At 42.2% G+C, this 13,474-nt stretch overlaps 1 protein-coding gene across 2 annotated transcripts in view; it reads left to right on the forward strand.

Annotated features, from left to right (window-relative positions):
• The window catches only part of znf407 (zinc finger protein 407), a 170,209-nt gene that overhangs the window by 97,948 nt on the left and 58,787 nt on the right, over positions 1–13,474 (forward strand). For both annotated transcript variants that reach the window (XM_026183377.2, XM_026183378.2), the window contains exon 6: positions 7,179–7,345. In XM_026183377.2, coding sequence (XP_026039162.1) covers positions 7,179–7,345 — 167 coding nt within the window. The remainder of the gene's footprint in view (positions 1–7,178; positions 7,346–13,474) is intronic.

Raw genomic sequence — 13,474 nt, forward strand, 5'->3', positions numbered from 1 at the left:
CCTTTGTGCGTTTTAAAAGTGTGTTTGTGGCTACTGAGCTATGGCTCATAATAAAAATAGGCAATAACACGGCCACCACAGAGGGACCTGGCCTTTGCGCCTCCGCTTGCTTCCCTCTCCCCTCCATGCCACCTCGTTGTAGTCATGGCCTCTCCCCATCCCCTAAGTTATGGTCTGAATAACATCGCAACAATATTAAGATAACATTTCCTGATTGTTTGTCAGGCAGCAGGCTCCTTCACCCCGCTTTCATCACGTCCACCGTGTTCATTAAATTGACAATTTGTATTTGCCCTACAGCGGGATAAACAGGAGCTTATCTGATGGGCCTGGTCTTTTATTATTTATTTCATTATCTTTTTTTTTTTTCGTCTTTGCCTTCTCCTCCTCCTCTTTCTCTCGGGATTGAAGGTAAACATAAATCAGCAGCTGCATCTCTGTTGTGTGCCGTTGTTTATATTGCAGTCATATGCAGCGGCACTCCTCTCCGAGGAGATTCATCTACAATGCTCTGCAGACACATGTGGCCTCTTCATGGAGGTTTTAGCTGTTGTTTTGTGTGACATGCTGGCTTTACACTCCTGCTGGTCTCAGTGTGATATAACTCAGTAGCTGTTTCACTTTAAAATGCCCTTCTGCGCAGACCTACTCCTAAGAGAGTCTCCTCTTCTTCTTTTTCTTTATTTCTTTCTTCTTCTTTTTTTTCTCACTGCAGTGTTTGTCCTTTTTGTTTCATGCAGCAGGCCAGGGATGGATGCCTTTGTTCATTTGTAGGTTAAACTAGCACCATCTAGGAAGCTGATTTGAGTACCCACAGACCACATTGACTACAGCGCATTCTCTGAAGCGTTTCTCCTAAGCGCTGTGAGCGATGATGTTGCCCCGCTCAATATCTTAGCCCGGGAACAAGCCTGTCGTCAGTCAACATAGTGCGCGCAAACGAAAAATAACGAAGCCGGCGCCCTTACTTAGGAAACAGTTGTCCCAGGAATTTAATCTTTTAGCCATTTTTTACCCAACACCCCTCTCTAATCAGGTTTCAATTGACTGCCATTGAAGGAATAGCTTCTCCTCAGACACATATATAGGTCCGAACCCAGTCAGACACCATTTAAGGCTTACTCAGTCTTCCTCCCAATATCTTGGAGAGCTCAAGGCCAAATGATTTAATCTTCATTCAGCTAATTTAGTCTGGATTTAAGCTGCCGGGTTGTCGAAGTGCAGAGTGATGGAGTCTGAAAACAGGATGAGAGAGAAAAGGGATGGGGGGAAGAGGAAAAAACGGAAGGATGGAGGGAGGGAAAAGAGCAAGCGAGATAAAGTTAGAGCGATGGAGGGAGAAAGAGAGAGGCAATGGAGGAGGAGGAGGAGGAGGTGGGGGCTGAAGATGATGATCCATCCTGACCCTAGTGAATGCTGTCATGTTCCTCCCTCCAGGTAATCTCTCTCACTCACTCGCTATTTTGCATGTGAAAATGCTCTCCTGACAGTTGCATATCAGATAAATTTTCTCTCTTTTTTTCCCTCCCCCCCTCTTTCCCTTCGCCAAATAAACAACAGTCTTCACTTTGAAGTTGTCTGTTTGTGTCAGTTTGGCTTGAGGCGAGAGTCGGCCTCTCTCCCTCTTTCTGTCTTTGTGTTACAGTGTGAGAGCATCGACAGATTATTTCCTCTTACAGCGACCGGCCAACACAGCACGGAAACCAGGCAGAGAAATTTTAGCCATCCAAAAAAACAAAAAACAGCCAACATAATTAGTACAGTTGATTTAAAAAATAAATAGATAAGTTTGATGGGCACTTGTAGTCAGGAGGAGCAGAGGTGACACTGCCACTCTTACCTCTGACATCAGAGAATGTCTGTTTCTTGGTTAGAGAATTATTTTTTGCATCTTTTAGTCTTAATCATACTAAAATCGTGCTCTTTTTTAACACTCTGTCATTCAGTGTACATCAACAGCACATGATTACTGTTTATACTAACACATCCTCTGTGAGGACCCCTAAACATGGCACCACCTCACCACTAGGGGGTGATAGTGAGTATATGGTAATGAGTCAGGTCCTCCTTTCTGGGCCTGTTAAGAGGTATAGAGGCTCCTCCTGAGGGATTTCTGTCTCAATTAAGGCCAGTGTGGCCTGTGATGTTCTGACAGTAGCTCTATATGGCTGAACTGACAGCAGGATCACATTACAGTATAGATATGGTAATCAGTGACAGTATAGACACAGTAGCATGCAGTTTGCTGAATGAGGAGGGAGGAGAGTCACCTGCATCTCTGAATAAATCCACACATGGTGTCAATCATGTCGTGTTGGTTTGTGATCAGAAGGGAAAAAGGAAGAGAGCAGGAAAAACATGAGGAGGAGATGGAGACACGCAAGAGGCTGAAAGGCAGTGATATAACGAGTAGAAGTAGAAGTTGCTTCAGATTACAGATGGGATTTTTGCCTTCTGTGGCCTTAGCTAATCAGTGCTTGACAGTAATATGAAAATAAAACATGCAAAACAAGAAGGGAAAAAATTAACTAATGGGTTTCTCTGTCTCTGTCTCTTTTTATATTTGAATGTATTTTCACAGTTAAAACAGTCATCTGTTGGCTTTATCCTTTTCTGTATGTGGTCATTTAAAACCAAGAAGACCAAACATATAGAGTGCCAAATTGTTTTTCAGATTCAAGAATACTTGTTATCTACTAACAAACCTTTTTTTTTTTAAATGCTGGAAATTGTAATGCAGTTTTTAGACATGATTTTGGCTTCCCATAATTGAGTGCAATTGAAAGATATTGAGAATGCATGCTCAGCCAACAGAAAGCAAAGCAAAAAGAAAATCCAAATCAAACACCCCCTAAATCAGCTCCCGATCCCGTGCCTGCATGTGCCAATCACAGCTGCTCCCTCCACGTTTCCTAGATGTAGTCTGGATGAGTAACGCCACGCTAAACGACAGATATACAACAAATAACATACCAGAACAGAAAGAAGAGATTGTACCAAGAAGTGGATCAGCATCTTTTTTTATTTTTCGGGGGGAAATACTTGAGATCTGTGAAGCGGTGCTAAGAACAAAGCATAAGCCAATAAATCCAAGTCATTTAACCTCTCGAAAACACACCTCGTTGTGAACGTCATATGTAAAAATGAAAGCTGTACCCTATTCATCTATGTAGATATAGATATAGATATTTAATTCTCTTCCAAGTGATTAAGTGAATAATCATTAATTTAGTGTAAGTGAATAAAGAGGACCAAGCCTATTTTGATCCAAAGATGACTTTAATACATATTTGCCACTAAGATTAGAACTGAACAAATATAATCTATACATTAATATACCTGATGAGTAGTTAACATAGATTGGAAACACAAGTGGCACAATCACAAACAAACCTTTACATGAGCTCAGATAGATGGATGGATTATATGGTAAATGGCCTGTATTTATATAGCGCCTTACTAGTCCCTAAGGACCCCAAAGCGCTTTACATATCCAGTCATCCACCCATTCACACTCACATTCACACACTGGTGATGGCAAGCTACATTGTAGCCACAGCCACCCTGGGGCGCACTGACAGAGGCGAGGCTGCCGGACACTGGCGCCACCGGGCCCTCTGACCACCACCAGTAGGCAACGGGTGAAGTGTCTTGCCCAAGGACACAACGACCGAGACTGTCCAAGCCGAGGCTCGAACCGGCAACCTTCCGATTACAAGGCGAACTCCCAACTCTTGAGCCACGATTGCCCTACTTGTGCACATACGCTGACAAAAATGATAATTCCTTCTGGCCTCGGAGTTGCGTGTTGTGCTTCTATGTGTTTTTGTTTACATAAGAATGTCAGCTGAATTCTTGACAAAATAAATGGTAAAATTATGAGCCTGAGCTAAGAGGAAAACAAATATGCTGCGACATGTTTTTGTCATTTCTCGTCAGGCTGGTTTTGTCCACTTGTTTGCTTTGTATTGAGATTTTTTTGCATGTGCTCCTCTGCACACAAGGACACACTAGTGAACTAGTGAACCAGCTAAGTACTGGAAGATTCCAGTCCAAATGGATTTTTGGAGTTCACAGCTTGAGTGTGGGACAGTTTTGGATTTTAGTTGAAGTAGCGCGAAAAGACCATGAAGGTGAACTTTATTTGAAAGTGTTAGCAGTTCCAGTGCAACTACTTTTGTCTGCTCCTTTGTCATGAGGGGTCGTAACAGCAGGTAGCTCAGTGTATTTGATTTTATGTCAAATACAAGGAGGATCTATGTGTAAAACTCTGTCTAACCCCGATTTTTGGTAGCAGAAGCAGAATCTAATTAATTTAATTTTAATTTTTATTTTACTTTATTGTAATTATTTGTGAGACAGTATTCTGCAAAAAATGTCATCACTGTGCCCGTCCTACATTTAGGTTATTTTCTTTCATTTCTGACTTATACGATATTACATTGTTAGAGTGGTCAGTGTATATGTGCGTTATCCTCATGAGTCAAGGGCACTGAGATCGCATATCCTTAATGCAGTCGCTTTAGGTGTACAGTTCTGGCTGTCATCAGAGAAGCTCCACCCACCTGTTCAAACCTTCCATTTGCAAAAGGTAGCCAATCAGAAGAAAGTAGCCTTAAAGCAAGAGCAGCAAAAATAATTTATGTTGCGTAGTTGATGAACTGAGGTCTGGTATGAGAGAAAAAAGGATTATTTTGAACCATTAATCACATAAAGCTGCTCTTTCAAAGTACAAGAATAAAAAAAATGGAGTAGGAAGTGAGCATGAAGGGTCCCCGTTAAGGAGTGATAAACGTGGAGGTTTGAAAGCAAAACAGGTCATTTCCTGAAGCCACACAATCCCTGCCCAATAAGTCCTTCTTAAAATAGTTTGAGAACTCTGTTGGGTTTTGTTGACACTGAATTGGCACATATTTGTTTAGTTTCTTTCCTCTCCTATAAAAAGTTTCCAAATATTTTTCATTTCCAAACCTCCATCTTTGCCTTTCTTCTTTCTCCCCATATTCGCCTTCCCTGCTCTTTCGCACGCATGCATACACAAACCCATTCACCAAACCGCTTCTCTGTCTCTCTCTCTCTTCCCTTCACCGTGGTTCTTTTGCATGGTGCCTAGCTGTTTAGAGGCAGTATGCATATGTATGGGCGAGACGGTGGATCGTGACGGGATCTGACATGCGGGGACAAGATCAAAGCGCTCCATCTGATCCCATAAAAACAGACGCAAACCCTCCTCTCATCCTTACAAACCCCCCACTGATAGTCAACTCTGCCAGCACTGACTCCTCCATCTTCTCTCCTCTCCTCTTCCTTTTCTCTCTTTTTACCTCCATCCCAGCATGCCTCGTTCCCACGTAAAGGCCTGCCTGCCTGCCTGACTTTGCGATTACGCCCTGTGATAAACAATGGCCCGTTTAGCTCATAAAGCAGGAGTGTTGTGCATAATGCTTACAATAAAAGATAGCATCTCTTCACTCATCTTATTTACCTCTCCCGTGGTGGCACAGGCGACGAGCTGTTCTATAAATACCGCAGAGAGGAAGGAAAGGGAAGGAAATGCAGATGCAGACATCCATCTGTTGATCAAATAAAATGCCTGCCAAGTCCGTTGATGAGAACAAGAGGAAAATGGAACTATTTATAAATGCACTTGCACTTACAGCCAGGTGATGAAGGTGCCATTTTAAATCTCCTCCATCCTGTCTGGTAACGTGAGGTTAGTCTGAACCGGTGCAGGTTGACACCCATATCACATTTTGACTCATCTTTATGGAACATATAGATTGATGCGGAAGCCAGGACCCCCCCCCCCCCCCCCCCCCAACACCATTCCCTTCTCTCCTCTCCTCCACCACCCCAGCTTTAATTCCCTCCTTTCTCCTTTTTCCCTGCCTCCTTTTCTTTCTCCTTTGCCCCCCACCACCACCAACAACAACCCCCTTTCCAGTAAGGAAGATGTATGAGTTTGAATTATTGATTCAGACACATGCTACATGCTGCTCGGAGTCATTATTTGTTCAGGTGAGTGTCATGCTGCTCGCTATGAAACAGATACCACGGGGATTAAGCGACACAATCAGGACTTAAAGACAGCCGCCCTCCCTAAAATAACATGGCCCTCGCTGCAAGACGAATGCTCCCCAAAACCCGACTTCATTTGTTTATGACTCGCACATTAGTCATTCTGCAGCTAAATTATAGCGCGGGGGTAAAGATTAATTCAAGCGCGCGCTTTTTCTATTGTTTTTTTTCCCCCTTAGTTCTTTGTGTTTTATTCGTGAAGCTTAATAACACAGCAGATGACTATAGGTGCAAACATCCTACACACTGAATTAAAAAAAATAAATATATATTTTTAAAAAGACAGAGAGCGAACATGCAGCTTTTGTCGGTCGTAGGCGTGGGTGCGAAAATAGACAGATGTCCAGAGCGAAGACAGAATGACATGCATATTCACAGTTTTGCCCTGATTCGCATAACGGGGGCTTTTATAACAAAATACCTCAACAAACGCTACATCGTGCTTTACATTCATTGGATTGATACTGATAATCTAAAGCTAGGTGAGAGCGCTGATGTTGATGATGTGAGCGGTTAGTTAAAAACAAAGCAAAACAAAAAAAGACGATTAGTTTGGGTGGAGGGAAGCTCTAATACAAGGGCCTCGAGAGAATGAAGCGGGAGGTAAAATGTTGCTAACTGTTCATTTAGCCCTGGCTAAGTGGTCAGGGACACTGGACAGGTGAACTCTATTCTCCCCACTGGCCCTGCAGGGTGTGTGTGTGTGTGTGTATGTGTGTGTGGACTGTAACAGAATTTCTCTAGTCCTTTGGGCCCTGGTGCAAAGCAGAGAATAAATGGTGGAGGTGGCAGGCCAGGACAGAAAAATCAATGCCTGCTTATACAGACATGACACACCAGCAGCCAGCTGCATTCTGTGTGCGTTGAGTGTGTGTGTGTGCACGAGTGTGGGCGTAGATGTACAGCGTACAATCATATGGCCCTCTGGTCCGTGGTTGTGAGTGCAACTACCCAGCAACCTCCATTTCCTCTCTCACAGGGTGGATTTTTCTAGCGTTTTGCGTCAGCTTCGGGATCAGTAAATAACCCTTTGTTTCTCCCCCTCACCCCCTCCTTCTCCTCCTCTTCGTTCCTACCTGCCCCATCTTATTCTCTTGCAGGAAGTTTGAATGTGAGTTGTGCGATCGCTCCTTCAGCGAAAAATGGGCCCTCAACAACCACATGAAACTGCACAGTGGAGAGAAACCATATAAGTGTGCCTGGCCATCCTGCCACTACGCCTTCCTCAACCTGTCAGCCATGAAGGACCACTACAGGACGCACACGGGTGAGACAGAGTTAGCAACCTCCACTGTGAACCATTACTGCTGCTGCTCCTCCATAAACACACTGACTGACACACTCTGAAGTGCAAAATTCATGGGATTAGCTTTTTTTTTTTATATGTATATACAGGCAATCAGTGCTTTTATGAGTCTGGGACAAAGGGTTATTTATCAAGAAAGGCTATGGTTGGATCAGACAAAATGTACTTTTTCATTCCTCTATAGCTGCTATCTGCTATTCAAAAAAATGAAGTTTATGTGAACTGTGAAATTCTCACATTAATTATGAATCTTCACAGCTTTGTTTGGAATAAATATATGCAAGTTTTTGGCCGGTAATAGCCTCAGCTTGTCCATCTGTACTGATTTTCAACATCCAGGGAAAGTCGAGAACTAGTTCTTGGCGCTCTTGCAGACACTTGCTAGATGGTTAAACACACCTTCTGAACCCGATAGGACTGTCACTGTTATATGATATTGTATCGGCCAATTAATAGCCAAAGGGACGAGCAAAACAGCACGGGGATGTTTGAATTTTTGTGTTTGTTTTGTTTTGTGCCATCCTCCAGACTTGGATGCTCGAATGTTGTGGAAATTAAGGTAGTGTGTAGTTCTCAAATCCAACTGGTTGTCATGTGTATTTCCCCAAAAATCCATCTGGTCGCCAAGTGTGTCTTCCTCAAATCCAGCTGGTCAATGAGTGTGTGTTCATCAAGTCCATCTGATCGTCGAGAGTATTTTTGTTTTTTTTCCCTTGCTTTACACCAATCCTGTGTGTATGGGTTTTTTTCAGTGATGCAAAATGGACTACATTTATGTAGCACTTTTCTTGTCTTATTGACCGCTGAAAGCTCTTTACACCACAGGCTTTTTTTCTTCGATAATTGGATCAAACCCTGACCTTCCGATTAGTGGAAAACCTGCTTTACTGCCTGAGCTGCAGCTGCCTCAGAAAAATAAAAAGCAGGAAAAACCCACTTATGATTCTCTGTCCTTTCATATAGGTATCCAACCTTTGATCCAAAAAGCGAAGCATTAGGAATTAGAAGGTTCCCATTTCTTTAAAAATCTGTTATTTATCGACAGCTTTTGGATACAACACTGATTCAACTGGCAATTCAGAAGATCTTTTCTAACCTCACCTGGAAACTACTTTTTATAACTAACCAATAACCAATCAATAATCAGTAATTTAGCTGCTTTCTTATTCCACTACAAAGTGAATCGCTTGATTAGAAGCGATGAAACCAGCCAGTGAGTCTTTGCACTGAGATGAATGATTACTTTAATTGTGCATTTCCCCTCTGATTCCATCCTTCCATTTCATTTCTGTACATACAGTAAAGAATACTTTAGGACTGCTTTGAATTGTGTGGTTTTCTTCTTTAACTTGCTAAAAACTTTGGATGGACAGATGGTGCAGTGGGAGGATATTGTCTTGAATAAGAGCCCCTCGATAGGAGCCCAAGTCAGTTTCTTTGAAAGTGTCTTTATGCCGCAGCCCAGCAGTTTCCCCTCGGCCTCAGTAATGTCCCACACATGGCTCCTTGATGCCCTTTTAAGTCAATGACAGAAGCAGCAGCAGCCAGTGGCCTGACAGCCTGACTGAGTGCTTGCAGGAGAGCCCTCCATCCGTCACGGGTGCCTGCTGTGTGCGCGGGTTTCTATGTGTGTCAGTGCGAGGCTTGCTGAATGTTATTTTAAATGTGTTTTAACAGTGATGTAACGTCAAGGCGCCTCTGACATAATTAGATGTTTTATTTTCATTTGTTTCCAGCTCTCATCATTCCCCATCAAGTGGCTGGCGTCACGCTGTCACTTAGCTGTCATTTGAAGAGGTGTGGGATGGTATGCTGTGGTGTGTGTGTGTGTGTTTGTGTGAATTTGGTAGGGGGAAACACAGACTTGAGAGTGAGTTGAGCGATTGAGGGGGGGGGGGGTGATTGAATATAGGAACTTGAAAGATCACGGGTGACCAAAAAAGAAATATAAAAGTAGGAGAATTAAGATTGAACCTGAAACAACCTCATTTTAGTCAGCAGCAAGACCTGACTTGATTAGCGACGCCCCAAAAAAAGCTAACACAATTTGCTCTGCTGTGACCTCCGACACTCCTTTGCCAGTTATAATTGGTGCTGGGTTAGGGCGGCTAGCTACAGCTTTACAATCATTGCAATCACATTCCAGCAGCCAACCTGACACACTGAAATATTATCTGCATATGTGTGATCTGTTTAAAAGTTATAAATCGTCTCCTTCACAGGGCTAAGATGCAATACTAATAAAATAAGTAGGAGATTTAAAAGTTGAACTAATCTGCCCAGGGAACAGAGCAGTCAGTAATGGAGGGCGTGCGAGTTAGAGTACATGCATCTGGGTTATGTAGAGGCTCGCAGGACGATGACTAACTGCTGTGTTTGCACTGGAGCAGAGTGTAATGATACGTAGCTCATTAGTTGTAAAAGTGTAAAATTAAACGTCACAACGCGAGGAAAGAGAAACCAAAGCATCCCTACATCAAGAACGTCATCACAGTTACAAGTTCTGATTGACTAGGTTTATGTCAGGTGTGTTTGATTGGTTTATAACACTTAAAATAAGATTCCTAATTGCTCAAAACAGCAGTTAGAGCATCAAATTGGAACACTATGGGCAGGATGGGCATAGGCTGAGGAATCAAACGGCATGCAAAGACAACAACATGTATATTCTTGAGTAATGCTGAAACCTTCCTCTGAAAAGATATAATTTGGCATAGCAGGACAAGTTTAGGATTAGCAATAGCATGTTTTCTTAAACACTGACCAGGACCAGAGAATTACCACTCTCCGAACTTCAGGGAACTCTTTTGAAAATGGATTTTCAATAATTCAGCACACCAAGAGTCACTCTGCGGCAGTCCTCATTTAGATATTACTCATTAAAGCAGCAGTAGTGACTACCTGTTGATAGTTATCTCTAATCAGTGTAAACAGTTACTATTTTTTACTGGATGTGAGACAGTTAGTGTTGTATATTTCCTTATTACACTTATAATACAAGAAACCAAAATTAGGTGACGGTACTTCTTTATTTGCTAGCTAGCTCCAACTGTTGAAATGTGCTAGCAACAGTTGTCACTTGTTGTTTCTTGGTTTGAAATGAGAATCCTGCTTTTATTTAACTTATTTTGGACTTCAATATTGCTTTGTGGTGATTTTTTTAACCACTTTTTTCAGAAGCTACAAAATATTTTATGCCCTATTTTATGAGTGTTTTTTCTCACACTCAGCCTGCGTTTACTGCCTTTGCCCACTGTGTCTGTCTCAGAGAGAAGTGGCTGGAGTTTCAACATAAACTTCATTGGTCGTCTCAGAGTCAGTCTAAATCTTACAATACTTGTTTTTCAGACACATGCTTCAAAATAGAAACATTCACACTCACCAGCTCTGCACCACCAGCTTCACCTTTCCTACTGTTTTCCCAACAGCTTCAGTAACCTCATATCCTTGATTTAATGTGAAAACATTCTACTGACTACAAGAAATAAATACTTATTAATGAGGGTTTGCTTTAACTACTTGCAAACTTGTAACTGTGATTGGCATGAAAGTCATCAATGGTTCTAATGAGTCAGTTGATGGGTACTTAACTCGCCTACGATATTTTTTTCCTTTTGTTCTTCTTACTCTTCCTTTCCCTCCTGTACATCATTTATCTGACTGCTTTCTTTTCTAAGATATCAGCCGTTAACATTTGCTTGATAGATAATAGTCATCCCATGGATACGAGAAAAGGGAAAGACTTGTTACTCATGGCCACTGATAATTGGTCATGAAAATGTGCATATTAATGATCCTGAAACTGACTTCATGGACCATTGTTAGTCAGTGGTGCTAATTTTGGCCGTTATTCAAATATATTGTTTATAAGGTTGGGGAAACCTGCAGTCAGGTGAGGTTTCTCCCACTGAAAACGCAACGTCTAGATGACCAAAATCAAGTTAGTGGGATCCCATGGATAGAGTTGCTGATTGTAACATGCTGAGCCCCGCTCCCTAAAAGGACAGCTTAAAAAAAGTTAAAATCTCTGCGCTCCTTCTCCTGCCTCTAATGGGATTCACTGTTGCTCTCTGATTTGCGTGTTTTTTATGTTAATCATTCTCTGCTCACAGACCAGTCCGAGGGAGGGGGGTAGAGGGCGTGGATGGGGGATCTAGTGGTCGACAGCCGCCAGGGTCATTTGTAACGGCTGATGAATGAGCGGCTCAAAAAAATAAATAAGTGGACTGAATCCGACCCACCCAGTTTTTCCCAGGCTCTTGGGCATTGTGGTGGTGGTGGTGGAGTGCATAGAGGAGGTCTGGACACAGCGACAGGGCCACAATTGATTTCCTCATTGCTTCAGTTTGTCGCTTAATCTGGCGATATGCTGATAAATCTTCACACTTTGTCAATTAATTTCCCTGAAAAATGAGACCCAAAATGGCGAGCACATCAATACAACAGCGGATTCCGTGTCAAAAATTAAGCGGTAAAATTAATTGCCCTCCCATCCGCTCCTGCTAAAACATAACTAATGAGGGAGGCAATTATAGCTGCATGCAGACTCCTCCGGGGTTATTTAAAACGCACACAGGCGCACACATATATATGTATCCGCACACACATGCAAAGAAGGGTTGTATATTTTGACTTCAAAGTTCTTTTATTGTCTCGCAATAAGGCGTATTTAATTCCAGTAAAGGGCGGAGAGTTGAGGTGTACCATGGGAACAAAGGAGACGAAGTGATAGCTATTTTCAAATAGCCCCCAAAAAAGTTTAAGGGCTCTGAGTGCAAATGTATTAGCGGGAGCTGTGTTTTTAGGACATTTTAGTGTGTGGATTTTGCGCACACTCAGTTGCATAGCTGTTCGTGATCTGTGACTTGAATTGCATTTGTTTGCAGCTTTGTATATCTGGCCTTCAGGACTGATGTATGAGGTCAGGGTTCACAGTCTCAAATGAATTCAGGCTAGATCCAAAGTTTAAATTGGTAAAGGATACAGATATGTTTTTAAGGTGAATTTTTTTTTGAAGTTATAAGAGTCATTAGTGTACCTATTAAAGGCAAAGGTTAACCCGAGTCATGCATGCTTGCAGTCAATTCAAGGTTACAAGGTGACTGAAAGGTCTATGTTGCTTTTAGCAGTCAGATGTACAATGTTGATAGCAACCTGTCACTTTTTTTTTTTTTTAACTACCCCACCTCACCATCCCCACCCTGGTCCTGGGAGTGCTCCACCCCGCAGAACAACAGATGAAAAGCGCACATGTAATTTATCGCCAACGTTTCCTCCTCAAGAATAATTGTGGCGACCGCGGCTGGGCGTAGGGATCGATGGCTATAGATTTTTCTGTGGTGGGGTCTTGTAGCGTTGGGTGTAATGAGAGATGGAGAGGGCGGAGGAGGGGACCCGCGCTGTTATTCTGATGGGGAGAAACGGTCTGATCGAGATGCTTAGTAACTCATGTAGAGTTTAAAGACACGTGGAATATAGGTGTTATTTATTTATTGATTCATTATAGTCAAAGGCCTTGAAAACCCAGGTTTTCTGCAATCAGTAGGATGCTAGATGGGGAAGAAAAAACCTTGTTTCACAATTACAGCTGTGGTTATGTTTCAAGAGTTCTGTGTGGGTCCTGTTTGTGGTGCTTGATACAGAATATTTGTTGATTTTGTTTTTTTTGCATCAAAGCACACTGCACAGTCCAAGTGAAGGTTAATGCCTTCTTTTTTGACTCTGAAACTCATGCTAAAGCTACCAAAGCAAAGTAGTCTTGTTGCGTACGGTGTTTAATCATGATGAATCCATGTTATAGAGAACCACGATACTTTGATTCAGCTTGTCCTGCAAGCTTGCTCTGCAGATCTTATCGTTCTATAATGCGTTTGTAAATTCGAGGAATCTTTTCACCTGATACAAAGAGTTTTCTTTTTTGTGTAGCTACATAAAAAAAAAAGCAGACTGGACATTCATTTATATGAAAACATTGCTCCTTTAAAGGCCATCCACACAGGGACTGAAAAGTGAACCTGTATGAATTGGTGAACAAATGCACCTTTTTAAGGCTGTTTTTCTCCCCTCTAAGTGGCACTGCATTAAAACTCT

This window comes from Astatotilapia calliptera, chromosome 11, assembly GCF_964374335.1.
Source record: "Astatotilapia calliptera chromosome 11, fAstCal68.1, whole genome shotgun sequence".
Classification (NCBI taxonomy): Eukaryota; Metazoa; Chordata; class Actinopteri; order Cichliformes; family Cichlidae; genus Astatotilapia; species Astatotilapia calliptera.